The following is a 22,306-nucleotide window of genomic DNA, read 5'->3' as shown; positions in this document are numbered from 1 at the left end:
CCCTATAAGACAATACTTAAAACCTAGCATATGGACCATGCTGTCTGTTCCTATGAAGCTTCTTCTAACATGTTACTATATCATAGCCATTACACAAATACAAGTTGTTTTATTAAATTGTAACATAAAAGAGAATCCTGTGTCTCATCTTGCAATTTGCAAATATTAAAGTTATCACCAAAAATTGTAATAATTGATAACTCCATAAACTTCAGTTGAATATATATGATATTAGCGCAAGGCAGCATTTTACTTGTTCCAACATGATCACAATTGATAACTTTTTCCATTGATACATAGACAAATATTTCTATATGGTTATTCATAAAAAAACCTCCCTGCATTTCCAGAAAACAGACACACAAGCTGTTGTTCAAGTAACCAATTTTAAATTCCTTTATAATGAAAACATCTACAGATCACGTGTGATTACATAACTATGTTATGCCCATATGTTACAGCACCAATCACCCGTTGAAATCTTCGATTTTGTAAATGTCAAAAGATCCAGCAAGACTGGTTAAAAAGTTGCAAATTAAACTCTCTCAGGCATACTTGCAGGCAGTCGAAAAGCCAAACTATAATTGAAAGCCATTTGGGGTACTTTTGAGTGACACCATCTAAAGAGAGGTTGAAATTAAAATCCAGAAAACCCATGACTTTTAACATGCTATCTCTATATCGGTTATGCATTTTTTTTTCGACCGTGACACCTTGAAAGACTGTTCAAGTGTCAAGGAAGTGGCACAAGATATTACTGATGGAGCCAGTGGCCGTTTGGGGGCGGGTACTTGGGTACCAATCCGCAAATTTCAACAGCATTGCATTTCCTGGCCTTCATTCAATAAACTGGTCGTGTTTAATTAAGAAATTTTAAGCGTAAATTCCAGGAAAAAAATCTCCTAATTAGGGTGGGTTGCATTGAGTTTTCAAGCAGCCATTTTTTTTAAATTCTCGAGAGGATACTCTTTAGTCTTATGACAAATCACTGCACTTCTGATCCAAACTACTGGCTGGGTGAATGTAATATCATTGTAGAACAAATCCTGCTGTCTCGCTCTCTTTCAGAAAACGTACCGCGAATGCTGCTGCGGGCGCCTCGGAGCTTGGCGATGCTGCCACGATGATTGGAAGTTTCTCCCGCTCTCGCCCTCTGCCCCCGGCACAACCCAAGGAACTCGACCGCTCTTCACTCATGTTTGCCGAGCGCCACGGAGCGAAGGTGCGGGCTTCAGGGAAGAAAAAGGAAAAACTATAGCAGCTCTGGCTCTGAAGGCGACAGCACAACCTCCGCCCCCTCAGGGAGGGGGCGATGGCCTCTGTCAGCCTCTCAGCCCCAGGTGAGCGGCTGCAATGTGTCAGGAACAAGCTGCAAAACACTTGAGGGATTTGCAAGGAGCTGCAAAAGGGGATTGCACATTAATTCTCCGACCAGTTGTACACAAGCTCTGTCTATGTGTGTGCATATATTTATAATTTGCAGAAGGATCACGCTCCCAGACAGAATTCACACCTTGGCATTAGCGCGAGCTTGCATGTACTTTCCCCTCCCCTCCCCTCAGGGATGTTTGTTTAACTGTTGAACTGCGCTCGCGATCCAGTTAACGGACAAGGAACGTGCCCCGCGCTCGCGCTGCGGGAATGCGCGCCTCCACGCGAGCACGTCCAAAAACAACAGGAGGAGGACCAGGCCAAACAGGCTGGGCAGGAATCAAGCTCAATAATCGTGAGAGAAACAGTGGTTTATAGTCAGAAAAGTAAGAATTCGCATGATTTTCAAGTTTGTCAGAGGTTCAACAGCATTTATTTAATTTGTGCTGTAAGGAAATGACAAAGTTACATTCCTTCTGGATAATATTTGTCTATCTACTTCTGAACAGTAATATTTTACAAATTAAAAGCCAAAAGAACAAAGACAGAAATTGCTGGAAAAAAAAACTCATCAGGTCTGGCATCATTTGTAGAGAGCAATCAAGAGCCTACGTTTCAGGTCCGGTGACCCTATCTCAGAACTTTACAATCTAGTACATTGGGGATACTGTCTGGAACCCAAATCCAGTTTTTGTGGAGAATAATTTTGATGAAAATGCTCAAATCATTATATGGGGCATACTCTTTTAGAGTCATCGAGATGTACAGTGGAAACAGATCCTTCAGTCCAACTCCTCCATGCCTATCAATTTGCTTGACCTAATCTAGTCCCATTTGGCAGCACTTGGCCCATATCGCTCTAACCCTAAACCCATCCAGGTGCCTTTCAAATGCAGTAGTTGTACTAGCCTTCACCACTTCCTCTGGCAGCTCATTCCATACGCCCAGCACCCTCTATGAAAAGACATTGCCCTTAGGTTCCTTTTAAATCTTTCACTTCTCACTCTAAACCTATGCCCTTGAGTTTGGACTCCCCCAACCCAGAAAAAGACCTTGTTTATTTATCCTAACCATGCCCCTGGTGATTTTAAAAACCTGTATAAGGTCACCCCTTAGCCTCTGATGCTCCAGGGGAAATAGCCCCAGCCTATTCAGCCTCTCCCTGTAGCTCAAAACCTCCAATCCTAGCAACATCTTTGTAAATCTTTTCTGAACCATTTCAAGTTTCACAACATCCTTCCAATAGGAAGGAGATCTGAATTGCACGCAGTATTCCAAAAGTGGCCTAATTAATGTTCTGTACAGCAGCAACATGACCTCCCAACTCCTATACACAATACTTTGACCAATAAAGGAAGGCATATTAATGCCTTCTTTACTATCCTATCTATCTGTAACGCCACTTTCAAGGAACTATGAACCTGCACTCCAAGGTCTCTTTGTTCAGCAACACTTGCCAGGATCTTACCACTGAGTGTAAAAGGATTAGAATGGTGCTGGAAAAGCACAGCAGTTCCGGCAGCATCTGAGGAGCAGGAAAATCGATGTTTCGGGCAAAAGCACTTCATCAGGAATACAGTTGTATTCCTGATAAAAGGCTTTTGCCCGAAACATCGATTTTCCTGCTCCTCGGATGCTGCCTGAACTGCTGTGCTTTTCCAGCACCCCTCTAATCCAGAATCTGGTTTCCAGCATCTGCAGTCATTGTTTTACCTATTAAGTGCATAAGTCCTGCTATGATTTGCCTTTCCAAAATGCAGTACCTCATAGTTATCAAAATTAAACTCCATCTGTCACTCCTTAGTCCATTGGCCCATCTGATCAAGATCCAATTGTACTCTCAGGTAACACCTCTAATTTTAGTGTCACCTGCAAATTTACTAACTATTCCTACTATATTCACATCCAAATCATTTATATAAATGATGAAAAGCAGTGGACTCAGCAACGATCCTTCAGCACACCAATGGTCACAGGCCTCCAGTCTGAAAGGCCACCCTCCACCACCACTCTCTGTCTTCTACCTTTGAGCCAGTTCTGTATCCAAATAGCTAGTTCTCCCTGTATTCCATGAGAACTAACATTGCTAACCAGTCTACCATAAGGAACCTTGTCGAATGCCTTTCTAAAGGCCATATAAGTCACGTCCACTGCTCTGCCCTCATCAATTCTCTTTGTTACTTCTTCAAAAAACTCAGTCAAGTTCATGAGACATGATTTCCCATGCACAAAGCCATGCTGACTATCCCTAATCAGTCCTTGCCTTTCCAAATATATGGGAATCCTGAGGGACAGGCTTTAGTCCAACAACTTGCCCACCACCAATGTCAGGTTCACTGGTCTATAGTTCCCTGGCTTGTCCATACCACCTTTCTTAAATAGTGGCACCACACTAGCCAAGCTCCAGTTTTCTGGCACCTCACCTGTGACTATCGATGATACAAATATCTCAGCAAGGGGCCCAGCAATCCCACAGAATTCTTGGATACACCTGATCACCTTTATCTCTTCACTGCAGGCACCCTGCCTCTAATTCTGATGAAGGGCTTTTGCCCAAAACGTAGATTTTCCTGCTCCTCGGATGCTGCCTGACCTGCTATGCTTTTCCAGCACCACTCTAATCTAGACTCTAGTTCCAGCATCTGCAGTCCTTGTTTTTATACCTGATCAGGTCCTGGGGATTTATCCACTTTTATGCATTTCAAGACATCCAGCAGCTCCTCCTCTGTAATATGGACATTTTCAAGATGTCACCATCTATTTCCCCACCTATCTTCCATATCCTTCTCCACAGTAAACATTGATGCAACATTTAGTATCTCCCCCATCTCCTGTGGCTATGTACATAGGTTGCCTTGCTAATCTTTCCAGTGCCCTATTCTCTCCCAGTTCTCCTTTTGTCCTTAATTTATAAAATCCTTTTTGGATTCTCCTTAACCCTATTTACCAAAGTTATCTCATGTCTCCTTTTTGCTCTCCTAATTTCCCTCTTAAGTACTGCTTTTATACTCTTCTAAGGATTCACTCGATCTCTACTGTCTATACCTGACATATGCTTCCTTCTTTTTCTTAACCAAATCCTCAATTTCTCTAGTAATCCAGCATTCCCTACACCTACTAGCCTTTCCTTTCCCCCTAACAGGATTATACTGCCTCTGGACTCTCGTTATCTCATTTTTAAAGGCTTCCCATTTTCTAGCCATTGCTTTACTTGCGAACATCTGATCCCAATCAGCTTTCGAAAGTTCTTGCTTAATACCGTCAAAATTGGCCTTTCTCCAATTTAGAACTTCAACTTTTAGATCCGGTCAATCCTTTTCCATTACTATTTTAAAGCTAGTAGAATTATGGTGGCTGGCACCAAAGTGCTCCCCCACTGATACCTCATACACCTGTCCTGCCTTATTACCCAAGAGTGGTTAAGTTTTGCACCTTCTCTAATAGTTACTTTCACATACTGAATCGGACGATTTTCTTGTACACACTTAACAAAATCCTCTCCATCTAAACCCTTAACACTGTGGCAGTCCCAGTTTGAAAAGTTAAAATCGCCTACTGTAACCACCCTATTATTCTGACAGTTAATCGAAATCTCCTTTCAAATTTGTTTCTCAATTTCCTGCTGCCTATTAGAGGGTGTATAATACAATCCCAATAAGATGATTGTCCCTTTCTTATTTCTCAATTCCACCCAAATGACTTCGGTGGATGTATTCCCAGGAATATCCTCCCTAAGTACAGGAGTAATGCTATCCCTTATCAAAAACGCCACTCTCTCCCCCGTCCCCTCCTGCAAACACCCCAGGGTCCCACCACCCTACCCCCAACAATAACACCCCCACATCCCCCAGGGTCCCACCACCCTACCCCCAACACACCCCCAACCGCCCATGACCCGTCCCTATCCTACACCCCCCCACACTCTCCGCCCTCAATACCCCATGGATTCCAGTGCCCCCAACACCACAACTTCCCCCAAAACACCCCATCCCCCACCCCCCACCTCCAACACCACAACCCCCAATAACCCCCCCACCCACATCTGCCAACACCTCCCCCCCAACCCCCTTCACCTCCCCCCACACACCCCAACACCCACCCAACCCCTATACACTGACCCCCATCGACAAACCCCACACACCCCAAACTTCCATCCACACTCTCCCACCTGCTCCCTACACCCACTCATCAATTAAGATCAGAGTTTATCTAGGTTTGTATTCAATGGGACTGAAATTAATAAGCATTGCTATTAAAATGACAAGGGGGCTGTTTTGGTGCAGTGGTAGTGTCCCTATGTTTTAGCCAGGAGGCCATGGTTCAAGTCCCACCTGCTGTTGAAGTGTGCAATGACATCTCTGAACATTTCTGATTAGCAAATATTAAAAATTGGCAAGGTTTTATTTGAAGTTTATAGTTTAGAAACCCAGGTATTTGTTTATGATTTGTTTATGAACTGAAAGACAATTTTCACCAATATTTAGCAGTTGATCAGTCAGGATACTGTGGCATAATGCCAGCTGCAATCATGAACTAGATCCACCAATGGGTAATACTCATTTCTTGCAAATTATGGCTCTTTTATAAAAGGTGTAATAACAGTAAAGACCTTGTAATGCCATTAGAAAAAAATATGTACGTATGAATTGCAAATCAATCCATATTGTTCAATATTCAGGGAAAACTTTAATGAAGGAAGAAAGCCATTCATAATCTTTGAAGTGATTCCCAAATAATAAAATGTTTTGGCTTTTAGTTTTTGGCATTGGAAATTCCGCTTCATACTTATTAAGAGCACATGCAAAAACAGAAGCAATCCTTTGCCTACAGTACTAAAAATACAATTTTAGCTGAGATGTATTCCTTACAACTCAAAAATATTTTTTAAAAAGAGACTTCACCACGTTATTGCTTTATGCAAATCTACTTCAATTTTAACTTTAAGTCAGCTATTTTATACATTAAATGCAGTTATTTACATTAGATATTTTCAATGATGATTTTGAACACATTGGATTTTGTTCAGAATTAACTTCAATTACCATTAGGCGTTTCTGAGAGCTGTGCTTTTTGTTTATCAAATCTGACTATAAGTTTCAAGTTTGTTTATACTGCAGTCAAAAAGTAAATAGTGATGAAAAAATGTCAGCTTTAATTGGCAAATCAAAACTTGGAGACCTGGAATGAGCAATCATCTCCAGCAGAAGAACTTTGGAAGGATGGAGTACATCTTCTGTGTAAAATAATAGATAAAATGCTAATTAAGAGTTGACACACATTTCGTTGACCTCATCAGTGGCACTTTCTCCGACAAGAAATTTCATTCAGCCACAGATGATCAAGTGACAGAAGATAAATTTAACATTGTAGTGCCCATTGTTATAAGAACTGAGAGCAGGAGTAGCAATTCAACCTGTAAAGCCTACACCATCGTATAATATGGTTACAGCTATTCACATCTTGGCCTCAACATATTTCTCTGTCCATTTCCCATAATCTTTTAATCTGTTACTAATTAGAAATCTGCCTAACTCTTCCTTAAATTTATTCAGTGTTCCAGTGTCCACCACACACTTATTCCTCAGTTCAATATCCAAAAGCAAGTCTGACTCAGCACCATGGCTGGCGGCATGGTCAGGCAAGAAGGCAGGCACCAAATCCTCCTGGGCCAGATCAGGATCCAACCCTGTCTTGTTGGCAACAATTTGCTCCATACCAGCCATTTGACCAACTGTGCCAACTAGCTCCCCAAGAAGTCCCTGTTGCTGTGGAAACATACAATCTTATATGTATATTGTAGCCTGGATAATGATGGTAAATGCTTCAATTTCTTTCTATCACATGTTTGACAATGATTCTCACCCAATCTCACCACCTGCCATTGGAATTGGATGGACTTACAATTAGATACTTTGCCTCTGTTATAACATATCTTTTTGGCTATCAAGACCAGGAGTAGGATGTGAACCTAAACCTTCTGGCTCAGACAGAAATGCTACCAACTGTAACACAAGACTTCTCCAGTGTTATATCAAAGGTGAAATGCTCTCATCTGATGTAGGACAAATGGCTGTGTGCATCACATCAGAACTGTAGCATAGTTAACTTTGACATTTTATGCATCTATTTCATTTTTTTTTGGAGGGGGGATGAAAGAATTAATCAACTGTGCTTAACTCCAAAATAGAATAGCTGAATGTTGATTTTAAAAGTGGGAAATCATTTTACAATCTGCAAATGGGACCAGTGGATGAGTTTCCTTTCTCAGTTAAATTTAAAAGATCATGTGACACAATTCAAAGAAATGCAGGAATGTAAATTCAATGTCCTAGTCAATTTGATAATTCCTGTCTCATGATTGTGGATACTAACATTGACAACTGGAAGACAGTTGCTAATGGCCATGAGCTATGGAAAGTGTTTGGAAAGGTGTTGGAAGAGGCATGCAGGAGCGGTTAGCTCACCTGGCTAGGAAGAAGACCTAAAGAGAACAATGGACACGGAGCTGTTCACCTTCTTAGCCCACTACCTATTTCTGCAGCAAATGTGGTGGATTGGCATCTCAAACAACCACACCGAGTAATGCTTAAAATGGATTTGAGTTCCATGGTGAAAATTATTGCCATACAAAATGGAAGGCTTCCACTTGGACAATATTGATCAACATCTCAAAAGAGATTATCTGGTCATTTTACTGTTTGCGTTACTTATTATATGCAAATTTGCTGTAATAGGTCCTCCAACTGTGATGGTGTTTCAAAAGGATTGCATTCGCTGGAACAATGTTTTGGAATATTGCAAAAGCCACTATATAAATGAATTTTTCTTATTCTATAACAATGAGAATCTCCTTTTAGTTGCAAATATTTATCATGTTAAAATAAGAAGTAGAACTGAACTCTGCCAAGGAAAGAAATAACAACGATGACTGGGACAGCCAAAAGAAGGGTAAAAACAATGACAACTCTCATCATCGACAACTTCAGTTTTCTAAAAACTGAGCTTCCCTATAATCTTGCTTGATGAAATACAGAGAAAAAAATGTCTTGTTTCTGAATGAAACACAGTCCAAAAGTAGGCCAGTACTTTTAGTGATATTTGAAACCAGTTTTTGACATCACAGAGATGTGTACCAATTCTCAGTCAAGAGCAGAAGGGTAGCAGTAGCTGGCAATACACCTACAGCTGAATGTTTACACCAGCCAAACTGTTGCAGCTGCATCTCAATATTCTGTGCTAATCCAAGAAGTCAGTACAGAATCCCAGTAGTTCACAAATCACATTTGCTGCTTTTGGAATTCTCTCCCAGGCTGTATTGTTGGCTGTAATTTTATTCCATGGATACAAAAGAGTGAATCATCACTTTGCTGAAGTTCCAAATCTTGTTTTGCTGGAGCTACCAGAGTCAATATGTGAGACATCTGTTTCATTACTGCTATCTGTAGTTTACGTGTACATCATAAACTTAAACACAAAAAGAAACTACAGGCTTACACATTCATTCACAGCTCAGCTAATGACAACAACTGTAGAAGCATTAGGGCACAAAAGAGGCAATTCAGCTCATTGAGTCTGCTTCCACTCTAAACTCATTTTTCAGTACCTGGTCTATAGCTTTGTACGTTACAGTGATCCAGATGCAGATCCAGGTTCTTTGTAAATGACATAGTTGTGGGTATGTTTGCCAAGCTGGGAAGTTGATTTGTAGATATTTTGTTCCCTATCTAGGTGAAATCTTCAGTGCTTTGGAGCCTCCATGAAGCATTGCTCTTTAGTGTCTTCTGGAATTTATTTGGTTCCATTCCTGCTGCTTCTGGTTGTCGGTTCTGGTTGTTCCGGTTGAGGCCGGAATGTTGGGTTTGGGTCTATGCGCTTGTTGATGGAGTGCATGGATGAGTGCCAATGTTCTAGAAATTCTCTGGCTGTCCTCTGTTTAGCTTGTCCAATGATTTTTGTGTTGTCCCAGTCGAATGTGTGGTCCTTGTCATCTCTGTGTGTGGCTGCTAGAGACAGCTGGTCTTGGCGTTTAGTGGCTAGTTGGTTCATGGATGCGGATGGCTAGTTGTCTGCCTGTTTATCCTATATAGTGTTTTGTGCAGTCTTTGTGTGGAATCTTGTAAATTAGCTCTGTCTTTCACATGGTGGGTATAAGCTCTTTACGCAAATATTTATAAATGAATTGAGGGTTTCTGCCTCAAGCACAAACTGGGAACAAAATCCTGACTTAACCACTTACTGGGTGAAAATAATTTCTTTCTAATAACCCCTCTAATCCTTCTACTAATCATCCTAAATGCGTGCCTTGTCATAATTGACCTCTCTACCATAAGGAAACAGGTCTTGCCTTCCGCTCATTAATTTGTACATCTTATTTAAGTCAGACACTTTGTCTACTCAATTCTAAGAAAAGCAATGCAGGTATTACCCATTCAATATTTCTTCATGCAATTTTCAAGTCCTAGCAATATTCTTGTAAATCTCTCCTATACTCTCTCTAGAGCAATTACCTCCTTCCTGTCAAGTGGAGACTCGAACTTTTATAAAATTCCAGCTGTGCCCTAACCAGAATCTTATGTACTTTCAGCATTACATCACTGTTCTTGTACTCAATACCTTGCCCAATGAAGTAAAGCATTCTCATTGCCTGCTTTACCATCTTATGTACTACCTGCCAGAGTTGGGGACCCATAGACACAGGTTGAAAGATCTCTTATTGCCTCTATCTTTCTAAGTACTGTCCTATTTATTGTGTATTTCTTTGCTTCATTTGCCATCTCCACATACATAACTTGGAGTTCAGTTTGCCATTTTTCTGCCAGTCAACCAAACTACTCATGTCTTCCTGAAGAAGGGCTTATGCCCGAAAAGTCAATTCTCCTGCTCCTTGGATGCTGCCTGACCTGCTGCGCTTTTCCAGCAACACATTTTCAGCTCTGATCTCCAGCATCTGCAGTCCTCACTTTCTCCTACTGATGTCATCTGACAGTCAACAGCCATTCATTGAACTACCTAATCAATTCATGGTTATCTACAAATCATATCTCCAGAATTTAAATGTAAATCATTAATATGTACCACAAGTAGCAAGGGGTGCAACACTGAGCCCTGTAGAATATAGCTGGAAACTGCTCTTCTTTTGCAAAAATATCCGTTGACCATTAACCTCTTTTTACTGTTGCTGAACCAACTTTATATCTAACTTGGTTATACTTCCCTGTAGCCCATGGTCTTTAATTTTTCTGATCACCCTCCCATGCAGGGCCTTGTTAAATGCCTTATGAAATCCTTGCAGACATCCATCATCAATTCTTCTTACTTACTTATCAAGTTCATTTAAGTTAGCAAAGCCATGCTGACTGACCCTGATTCATCTGTGCCTTTTAAAAAGACAATTAATCCTACCTCTCAGTATTAATTTTAGTTATTTGGCCACCATTGAGGTAAGACTCACCAGCATATTATTATTGGCTTTATCTCTTGCAGTCACCTGTAAACCTCTGACAGCTCCCATGTATCCAGTGAGGATTAAATAATGATTCTCAGAGTGATGCTAACTGTATGGGCTTAATTCCCACACCAACTGAAGTTACCATGAAGGTTCAACCTTCACAACCTCACCCTTTTCCTGAGGCATGGTGACCGACTGACACTTCTCCTCTTTAATTAGAATTTATGCATCATCCCTTTCATTTGTGAAGACAGAGACAAAATACTCATTAAGAACCACATTCATATCTTCTGCATCCATGCAGGTTACTATATGCATCTCTGATAGAACCAATTGTTTCCTTTGTCATCCCCTTGCTTTTCATGTAGATTAAGTATCTTTGGATTTTCTTTCATTTTTATCAGCCAATTTCTTCTTGGATTTAAATATTTAATTATAGTTATACTTTTATAGTTTGTACCTCGAACAAGTACTACCCTTTTGCTTTGTAGGGGACACCTTTAGTCTGCACCCATAGAATCAACGCCTCCCACTGATTTGCCACTGATTTTCCTTCAAGTAGCTGTAACCAATTCGTTTTTTCCAAATCATTTCTCGTTTAGGTAAATTTGATGCTAATCAAATTGTTTATGATGACTATCTCCAAAATGGTCACCTACTGCTACTTCATCCACCTGTGTAGCTTCATTTTCAAAGAATAAATCTAGAATCGTGTGCTCTCTTTTCAGCTTTTTGCATGCTAGCTACTAAAGTTGGGACGAAGGGTCCTTTCCTGTGCTATACTGTCCTAATGACCTGTTGCATCTTTGCCTTTTACATTGTTTGTATCTCAGTTGATATTTGAGTAATTGGAGTGCCCAACTATTATTGCCCTATTGATTACATATAATTGGCTCCTCTAGCTTGCTATCTGTATTTGAGGATTTGTAATACAAGTCTAGCAACATGGCTACTCCTTTCCTATTTCTGAGCTCCACCCACGAGACCTTATTTGTTGCTTTTTTAAGTATATTCCATCTTACAGCTGCAATTGACTCTTTAACCAATAATGCTGTGTCCCCTAACTTTTTATCCGCTTCATTATCAGTTTTGAAAATTCCAATTCATAGAGTGTTGAGTTGCCATCCTTGCCTCTCTTGAAGCTAAGTTACCATTATAGTAATAACATTATGCTGCCATTTATCTATTTGTGCCAACAACTCATTGGCTTTATTTTTTGTACCTCTTGCATTTACATATATACCTTTAATTGTGCCAGGATCCTGTGCTATGTACATTTTAAACTCTGCTTTTTCCGTTGTTCAAAGTCACTCACCAATTTTCTACCTCCCAATCCCTGCTCTGGATGTTCACTCAGGTTCCTTGGTGATTGTAACTCCAGTTGGACCGCATAGAATATGAGTTCTCTGATTAGGGAGCAAGAGTGATTGCCCCAACCAAAGGTCACCACCAGATACTAGCTGAATTCTACCAGGGTTATCAAGAGGTGTCTGATCCAATCAGGGAGCCCTGGCTGACAAATATAAACAGGATTGTATCCCTGCCCTCCCCTTCACTGTTTGATCACACAGCATTGCCTTTTAATGTGAAGGGCACTGCTTGTCACAGACCACTCAGGTGTTTCCTTTCTTCCTGGTGGTGGAAATTTGAATAAAGATTCGTGCACCTTGTGTCTTTCACTCTGTCTCACACCTGCACACACACAGCATAGGTGCTGGGGAAAAAATAAGCACTACCGCAGTTAGGCGGTAGTGTGGGGAAAAAGAAAACACAAAAAAAAGTATGTCAAAAAAAAACAGGATTGTCTCCCCCTCACTGTTTGATCATGCAGCATTGCCCTCTAAGAAGGGCACTGCTAGTCACTGGCCACTTGGATGTTTCCTTTCTTCCTGGTGGTGGAAACTGAATAAAGATTTGTATACCTTGTGTCTTTCACTGTCTCTCACACCTGGAAAAAAAGAAAAAAAAGATAAAGAGGATTGTCAGAGGTTCTGTTCACTGGCAGAAGCCAGATCAGTATCAAGTACTGTGCATATTAAAATAAAGGACAACTTGGTGACCAGATATCAGACTCTGTAAAGTTATTTCAGGCCAAAGAAAATACACTCCTGAAGAAACTCACTCATTACAATCATCTTTGAGCTGGGGTAAGCAATACAGACATTATCCCGTTATGTGGGAAACTTGACTCATTCGATCCTGCCATTGAAGACTAGGTCCAGTATGTGGAAAGAATGAATTATATTTTCCAGGCAACTGACATTGGGGCAGATGAAAAGCAATGAGAATTCTCATGACAGCTTGTGGACCTGTAGCTTTTTCAGTTATTAGGAGCCTAACATTTCCTGACGCACCAGATACTTAAACCTTTCTGGACTTGGTGAGACTAGATCACTATCAAAGATGGCATTTTATTTTGGGGGGGGGCAAGAGTGATTGTCCCAACCAAAGGTCACCACCAGATACTAGCTGAATTCTACCAGGGTTATCAAGAGGTGTCCAAAATGAAGATATTGGCAAGAAGTTATGTCAAATGGCCAGGATTAGATGCAGACATAATTGCATTGGTGGGGCAGTGCCCAGAATGCCAACAAGGACAAAGATTATCACCACATTGTGGGAAAGGTTGGATAAACCCTTGACGCAGTTAAACATCAACCACGTCCGCCTTTTCATGGGCGCAACGCTGTTTGTCATTGTGGCTGGTCATAATACAAATTTTCTCAATGATGCTGACCTCTTGAATATTTTTGAGGGCATATTTCCCTAAATTAAAAGGTACGCACTTTCCCTATATTGCTCTCTTAGCTTCTTTACCATATTATATTGTTGGTCATGTGCTAGGAATTGTATCACAATGGCCTGTGTCAACATGTCTTCTGATATTTCCCTTCACTCCTCAACCTCATACCTAACCCTTTCCCAAAAACTCACCAAGCAGGGGGTCAGACCAGACTGAGACATGAACCTATATCATTTTTATCTGCAGAGCTCTACAATTGTTGTTGCATTATAAAAATTCATTATATTAATAATCAGAAATAAAAACTGCTTTCTTGCAAATGTCCTCACCCATCCTTCCCCCCTCCACTGCCATTCATAGTTTCATTCCTCCTTACTCATTTCCTGCTTTACCCTTCATTTTACCTCCCCTTGATCTATATTCTGTCACCTTACCTCATTCTACTACATAATTTTCTGTCTTCTCTCCTTATTTGGGCATTTACTCATTGCTTCTGTTTGGCCACTGGACTCAGATAGGATCAATGCCACAGGACCCCATGCCTATGAAATTTATGAAGTAATTTATTCCTTTCTCTATTACAGTAACATTGGTTTTATATATAGTTAGTAGCATCATGAAGGTTCATATTTTATCTTAGATGTTTATTTCTTCAGGTCTACAGGATACAGGCTCAAGTGACAAATGTATTCCTACATGAGCCCAATGGCAAAGTACTGGCAGGACCCATTCCTTCACTTTGTGCATTTGGATTCATTGCTGTCTGTCTATTCTGGAGGTGGAAAGTTGTGTTCATATAGGAGTTCTTTAATCAAGTATGCTGAAAATATAGTCTGAGTTATTAGTACTGGAAATGCACCAGGCAGTGGCACAGCAGCTGTCTCGTGCTTCAGCTACTTGCCTCAGGAAGCATGAGATAGGAATAGTGAGAAGGTTGAATTTTGAGCACTTCTCTCAGCAAACATTGACAATGCAACCAGACTTTTAAAGTCTGATGCAGGCAGGGAGGGAGGTAACAAGAGTGCTGAAAGAAGGCAGGAAAACAAATTAACATAAAAACCAACTAGTAAGTAACCAACTAGCTGCCAATGGTAGAGTTGAAGGAATGGGGAATGAGATATAGGCCAGTATCAGAGGCTGAAAATTGTGACATACAGTTGGAGGAGAAAAAAATAAAGTTACAGAATTATTTGAAACCAAAAATGAGATTCTAAAAAGATAATTTCTTGGAAATGCAGTAGACTTTGATTTGAGTCTGCATGAAGGTAAAAATAGATCTAACCTAGATGGGATAGATTTGATGGAGGTTTGAATTAGAGAGAAGCACAAGAGAGCAGTGGGGAAAATTAGCCTTGAACTGATAGACGGTTTTAGTCGCTGAGGGAAGTGATAGAGGATAAGGCAAGCAATTCATAATCATTATTCTCAGTATTTCTCAGCTGTTGATGGCTCTGGGGAAAAAAAAGATTATTGATGTAATGATATGGCTTTGTTAATGTGATGAAGATAATAATCAATGTAATTACACATGAAATTAACTAATCAGCATTGGATCATAAATCAGTTCACCTAAGTGGAAAATTCTATGTGATTTACAGATCTTTCTGTTTAATTGTTAAATTACTTCTGACTGCTGCAATCTATATAATTTAATGTAACCACCGTGGGAGCTAAACAGTAAAGTTCACAATTATCAATGTTTTACAGTGTCTATCGTCTCTTAATTTACTGCCTGCTGAAACTCGTACCATCCTATCAAAGCTACTGAAGATTATGAAAACCCCATGCTGTTTAAAGAATTGCTGCTATATCTGTATTGATGAACAGGTCATTCAGTAGTGTGGCAAATATTGTGGATAGGAAGATGGTCACATTTAAATCTGAATTGTGCTATTCAGATTGTCACATTTGAAGATTTCTTGGCATTTCCGGTCCACCTGGTGAACCTGCACGAGCCAGTTTCCTGATGATCTGATACAACAATACGGGAGATAGTCTTAATCCCATTGGCTTAAAGGTGAGTTAGTTGATGATTGAAGCAGCTTACTGTGGCAGATTTTGAATTACTTGACCCAGAAAATTCAAGATTACACTAGCTGGTAGATTAGGATTAGGCCTGCGTAGAACTTTGCTAGGGAATTCAGTAGATTTTCCAAGCTTAGGGAAGATTTTATGTTTCGACTACATTCCTCTGTGCCGGGGGAGGAGGCATAGTGTGGTGGACTACCACACTGAAATGTATACTCTCCTGCTGGCAGGTGTGAAGGTGGGGAAGCAGGTAAAAGCTACTGGCAGTCAGCCCCCTATCTAACCACCTTCCACTGCTCTCACTGCAATGTTACCAGAGGCAGCGGCAGCACGGTGGCGTACAGGTTAACACTATTGTCACACAGTGCTAGGGACTTGGGTTCAATTCCAGTCTTGGGTGACTGTGTGGAGTTTGCACATTTTCACCGTATCTGAATGGGTTTCTGCTGGGTGCTCCAACTTCCTCCCATGTCAAAGATTTGCAAGTTAGGTGCATTGGCCATGCTGGATTGCCATGTATGTCCAGGGATGTAGATTAGCCATGGGAAATGAAGGGTTACAGGGATATGGGGGGGTGGGGGTGGGGGTGGGGGTGGCGGGGTGCTGATTGGGATGTCCTTTGGAGGGTCGGAGTAGACTTGATGGGCTGAATGGCTTCTATATTTACTGTAGGAATTCTAAAATATTGGATATGCTTGCCTTTTTTGGTCAGTGCATTGATATTTCGAGTTGGGAGGTCATATGGTGGCTGTACAGGCCATTGGTTAAGCCACTGTTGAAATAGTGCATGCAGTTTTGATCTCCCTAATACAGGAAGGATGTTGTGAAACTTGAAAGTGTTCAGAAAAGATTTACAAGGATGTTTCCAGGGTTGAAGGTTTTGAGCTACAGGGAGAGACTCAATAGCCTGTGGCTACATTCCCCTGGAGTGTCAGAGGCTGAGGGATGACCTATTAGAGGTTTATAAAATCCTGAAGGGCATAGATATGGTTAACAGACAAGATCTTTTACCCGGGGTGGGAAGTCCAAAACTAGAGGGTATAGATTTAAGGTGAGAAGAGAAAGAGTTAAAAGGGACCTAAGGGTGGTACATGGATGGAATGAGCTGCCAAAGGAAGTGGTGGAGGCTGGTTCAATTACAACATTTAAAATGCATCTGGATGGGTAGATGAACAGGAAGGGTATAAAGGGATATGAGCCAAATGCTAGCAAATAGCACTAGATATATTTAGGATATCTGGTCAACATGAATGAGTTTGAGTTAAGGGTCTAATTCTGTGCTGTGTATCTCTATGATCCGATGACTGTATGACCCTGGCATAACCCCAGGACACTTTACAAGTCACAATACAAAAATGGACACCTCCTCAAGCCTCAAGTAGAATTATGACAATAGCTGCTGCTCTTGCCATCAGTATTGGAGAAGCACTGGCATCTGACCAGTCAGCAAGGCTATATGGTGAGAAGTTCAATTCTTCTCTATCACAACAGATCCATTGCTATAACAATTAACCAAATTACAAAGATAAATTAAAGAAAGGGGGAGGAAGCATTTATACTGCACGTTTTTGTTCTGATTTACTCTGAGTACTTCACAGCCAATTTTTGATCCATTTGTTATGTAGAAAGATTTTGCAGCCAGTTTGTGTACAGCAGATACATAAGCACAAGCAGTAATATGATAGACTGACTACTAACTACCATTGGTCTTATTTGAGGGATAACTCTTAGCCAGGATGCTGGGAGAATTCCCCTGTTCGTCATAACAATGGAATAATTTTATGTCCACTGACTAAGTACACAGGAAAGTGAATTTATATTTCAGAGAAGTGGGTTCCAAAAACATATATTCTGTTTTTAATTTTATAAGTTAAACAGTTAATGACTGATTGTTTTGAAAGCTTAGACTCAAATATTGGATTAGTTGGAAAGATGGCTTTAATTATAGCCTTGTTCTAAAATAGCAAGGGAAGTGTTAAATATTATGACAATTTAATAACAAAAGCAAGCTGTGTTAAATCATCAAAAAGAGTAACAGAAGGAGATTGTTCATTCCATCATGTCCTTGCCAGTGCACTGCAAGATTTTCTCAGTCAGCGCCACTACCAGCCTTTTTCTCATAGACCCACATTTATTTTCTCTTCAGAGGCTGTCTTACTTCCTTAAATAAGCTGTTGTGTGAGGGGTTTAGGGCCCTGGAGCAAGCTTGTGATAACATTACAGTGTTGTTCCTCACTGGGTATAAGTAGCACAGTGTGGACGGAACTAAGGAAAGGGGACACCAAATTTGGTGATATAGTAGACAGTGAAGAATATTTTCTAAGATTACAAAGGGATCTTGATCAAATGGGTCAATAGGCTGAAAAATGGCAGGTGGAATTCAATCTGGATAAATGCAAGGTATTGCATTTTAGTGCAACTACAAGGGTAAGACTTATACAATTCGTAGTAGGGCCTTTGGTAGTGTTGTAGAACATAGGGACCTAGAGGTACAGGTATATAATTCTTTGAAGTTTACATCACATATAGACGAATGGTTAAAAAGGTGTTTCACATATTTGTCTTCATTGCTCAGTCCTTTGAGTACAGAGGTTGGGACATTATGTTGAGGTTGTTCAGGACATTGGTGAGGCCTCTTCTGGGAAGACTATGTCCACTTCTGGTCACCTAGTTATAGGAGGGATATTATTAAGCTTGAGAGGGTTCAGAAAAGATTAACCAGGATGTTGCTAGATTTGGAAGGTTTGATTTATAAAGAAATGCTGGCTAGGCTGGGACATTTTTTCACTGGAGCGTTGGAGATTGAGAGGTGACCTGAAAGAAGTTTATAAAATAATGAGAGGCATAGATAGAATTAATGGTAAATGTCTTTTCCCTAGGATGGGGAATTTCAAGACTAGGGCACATTTTTAAGATGAGAGGAGAGAGATTTAAAAAAGACACAAAGGGTAAATTTTTGTACATGGGGGTGGTTTGTTCCTGAGGAAGTGGTGGATGTGGGTACAATTACAATGTTTAGAAGACATTTGGATAGATACATGAATAGGAAAGGTTTGAAGGGATATGGGCCAGGAGCAGGCAGGTGGGACTAGTTTAGTTTGGGATTACATATGGCATGCGGAATAGCCTTAGTTTAGTTGGCTGGATTGTTGGTTTGTGGAGCAGTGTGATGCCAACAGTGTGGGTTCAATTCCCATTAACAGTTTGAGGTTACCATGAAGGATTCTCCTTCTCAACCTCTTCCCTTGCCTGAGGTCTAGTGACCCTTAGGTCAAATCAACACCAGTTGCTTCTCTGTAATGAGAGAGCAGCCCCTATGGTCTGGTAAGACTATGACGACACAGCAATGTTTAGCATGGACCAGTTGGACTGAAATGTCTGTTTCCATGCTGTATGACAGTATGACTAAGAGGGAAACACTTGGAGAGCTAGATAGAAACTTGAAGTCTAGCCTTGTGAGTTTTAGGAAGATGTGCAAAAAGGCATGTGGAGTAGATCTATGAACATTAGAGAGTGAAGCTCATGGAATAGTGTTTCAATAATGTAGCATTAAGATTAGAGCTTGGAATATTTCTAAATACCATGTATTATAGTATATCACCTTAATGAGTAATAAACCATGTTGTAACGAATTCCAAACCTGAAGACAGTTCTTGACCTTGTCTTCTCCTTCCCCGGTTTGTTTGGAACCCAAACTTTTGGACAGGGGCATAAAATCACATGACAGAAAGGAAGCCACAACTGAATTTGTCTCTAATACGCTTTCAGGCAGTGGTTCCCAGATTCAAACCACTTGTTGTGCAAAGAAATTAATACTCATGTCTCTGTTGTTCATTTTGACAATCACCATAGATTATTGTTCTGAGGTATTCAATTCTTTGACCTATTGGTAACATTCTATCTACTAAGAAAATAAAACCAAGAACTGCAGATACTGAGATTTTTGAAGTAAAAGTAGAAATTGCTGGAGAAACTGAGCAGGTGTGGCAGTAGAGAGAAAGCAGAGTTAACATTTTGAATCCAGAACTGGTAATAGCTAGAGAAGGTGGTATTTAAACTGAAGATAGAGGATGGGGTGGTGGGTCAAGAAATGTGCAGATAGATGGAGGTGGACCCTCAGACTAGAAATATGAAATGAACTTTTAAAAATAACTATTTAAACTCAGACTAAACTGGTTTGAAGTCACAGCTTAAATGGCTATGGAAGTCCAATCTTGGAGATACCACATTCCAATCCCATTGTGATAGAGATGGCATTTCTTCAAAAACTCATGAAAATAAAATGACTTTAGAAGAATGTGAATGAATTATTTTTCCTATCACATCAGCATAGTATCAGATACTCAACTTGGCATCAGGGAGTTGGGGGAGAAGGGGCTGTGAGGGTTTTTTTTTGTAGATATTTTTATTGAAATTTAACATTTTTGCAAATTTACAAAAATAAACAAAACTCTCAAATACAAACATTGATGTACAATTAAATCATATATACAATAGTCATAATTTAACAAAGAAGAGAGAAAGAAAGAAAACAAAAAAAGAAAGAAAAAGAAACGAAAAAAGAAAGAAAAAAAAAACTCAACTTTCTACTAATCTAACCTATAACTAACCAGAGTGTATACCTAAGTCTCTTACATGCTCGGAATGTATAAACATCAAATATAATAAAACCCGTATTCGCGCAGGATTCCTCTCCCAAGGGGCCCCGGAGCAGCCCGGTCTGAAATCTTCACTAAATAAAAGCCCTTGTTAGGATAGCCGAAATATCTGCATTTATATAATTCAAAAAGGGCTGCCATATTTTATAAAATAATTCAGTCTTTCGGTGCACCATATTTGTGAGGAAGTCAAGGGGGATATATTCCATAATTAATCTGTGCCAATTTGAAAGTCCAGGGGGGCCCTCAGCCACCCAGTTCACCAAAATATTTTTCCTTGCACAGAAAGAGAGAATAGAAAATAGTCTCTTCCCATGCATATCCAGAGATGAGAGGTTCGAAAAGCCCAAAAGGAGAGATACAGGGTCCACCCTAATTTCCGTTCCTAAAATTTCTGTCAGGGTATTTGCCACTTTAGTCCAGTATCTGCGGATTTTCTGACAAGTCCACAGACAATGTACAAGAGTACCCACCTCTATTTTGCATTTAGGACACATTGGAGATGCTCCTGCCTTAAATTTTGCCAGTCGAGCCGGAGCTATATGGGCCCTATGAAGTATCTTTAGTTGGATAGCCTGAGTTCTGTTACAGATAGCAATTCTTCTAGCATTTTCCCAAATGTCATTCCACATATCCTCAGAGATTTCTAGCCCCAAGTCCTGCTCCCATGTTTTAAGCAGGTCATCCATGTCTCCTGAGACTCCATCATGTAGCAAATGGTATATAGTACTAACGGAGGATGCCCCCGCTGGTCGTAAGACATTACGTTCTCTGTCTGATTTATAAAGACTATCTATTAATGTAGTCTTCCTCTGTATATAATCTCGAACTTGGAAGTATCGAAAGAGATCCCCATTAGGTATTCCGAATTTCAGACGCAGCTGCTCAAAGGACATCAGGATCCCATCTTTAAATAGGTCCCCTAAGCATGAGATGCCCCTGGATCTCCAGAGTTTAAAGGTGGCATCTGTAATCCCTGGTTGGAATCCCCATGCGCCTACTATTGGTGCATGGGGGGATGTTTTATGTGAGTTACCCTCATTTTGCCGCATTATATTCCAGGCTTTAATTGTGTTTAATATTATGGGATTTTTACAGTGGTCTGTAATGATTTTCCTCTTATCTGAAAATAAAAGGTTAATAAGTGGGTATTTTACTTGGGAGGCTTCGATATCCAGCCAAATTGATTGTGGATCAGATGAAACCCAATCAGCTATGTAACTTAGTAGGGAGCTTAACTGATATTTCCTAAAGTCTGGGAAGTCCAGTCCTCCCCTTGCCTGTGGAAGCTGTAGCTTCTTCAGCTTAATAAGGGGCCGTCTATGGTTCCAAATAAAGGAGCCCAACCAGCCATATAATTTACGTAGAGCTAGCCTTGGTAGCATCAGCGGGAGCATTCTCATAGGATATAAGAGACGGGGCAGAACATTCATTTTAATTAATGCTATTCTCCCTAGCCAGGAAATCGGAAGGTCTCTCCATCGCTGGAGGTCCTGCCTTATCCTTTCCATTAATTGTACAAAATTAGCCCTATACAGCTGATCAAATACTGGCGTGATAAAAATACCTAAATATAAGAAGCCCTCCAGGGACCAACGGAAGGGAAAAGGGGATCCGTCCATTAAGTGGGGTATCATAGCCAGACCACCCATTGGCATGGCTTCCGATTTTGAAAAATTAATTTTATAGCCTGAGAATGCACTAAATGTATTAATAACTTGAATTAGACGAGGCACTGACGTTAAAGGATTACTGAGGAATAAGAGAACGTCATCTGCATAGAGGGTAATTTTGTGTTTACCTGTACCAATCCCCGGGGCCGTTATATTAGGATCAGTCCGGATGGCTTCTGCTAATGGTTCGATTATCAGCGTAAACAACAATGGTGAGAGAGGACATCCTTGACGGCAGCCCCTACCCACACTGAAGCCATCCGATCTTAACCCAGTAGTAATAACACCCGATTTGGGGTCATTATACAATGTTGAAACCCTGGTAAACACCTGTCCAACGCCAAACCTTTCCAATGTGTAAAATAAATATGACCATTCAACCCTA

General features: G+C 40.5%; 1 protein-coding gene across 1 annotated transcript in view; it reads right to left on the bottom strand.

The window, feature by feature from the left end:
* hectd2 (HECT domain containing 2) overlaps nucleotides 1–22,306 on the bottom strand; it is a 139,699-nt gene that overhangs the window by 103,800 nt on the left and 13,593 nt on the right. The window contains exon 2 of the mRNA XM_060841778.1: nucleotides 1,078–1,348. Coding sequence (XP_060697761.1) covers nucleotides 1,078–1,348 — 271 coding nt within the window. The remainder of the gene's footprint in view (nucleotides 1–1,077; nucleotides 1,349–22,306) is intronic.

This window comes from Hemiscyllium ocellatum, chromosome 22, assembly GCF_020745735.1.
Source record: "Hemiscyllium ocellatum isolate sHemOce1 chromosome 22, sHemOce1.pat.X.cur, whole genome shotgun sequence".
Classification (NCBI taxonomy): domain Eukaryota; kingdom Metazoa; phylum Chordata; class Chondrichthyes; order Orectolobiformes; family Hemiscylliidae; genus Hemiscyllium; species Hemiscyllium ocellatum.
The sequence above is the reverse complement of the archived record's forward strand: the minus strand, read 5'-3'. Positions and strand labels throughout refer to the sequence as shown.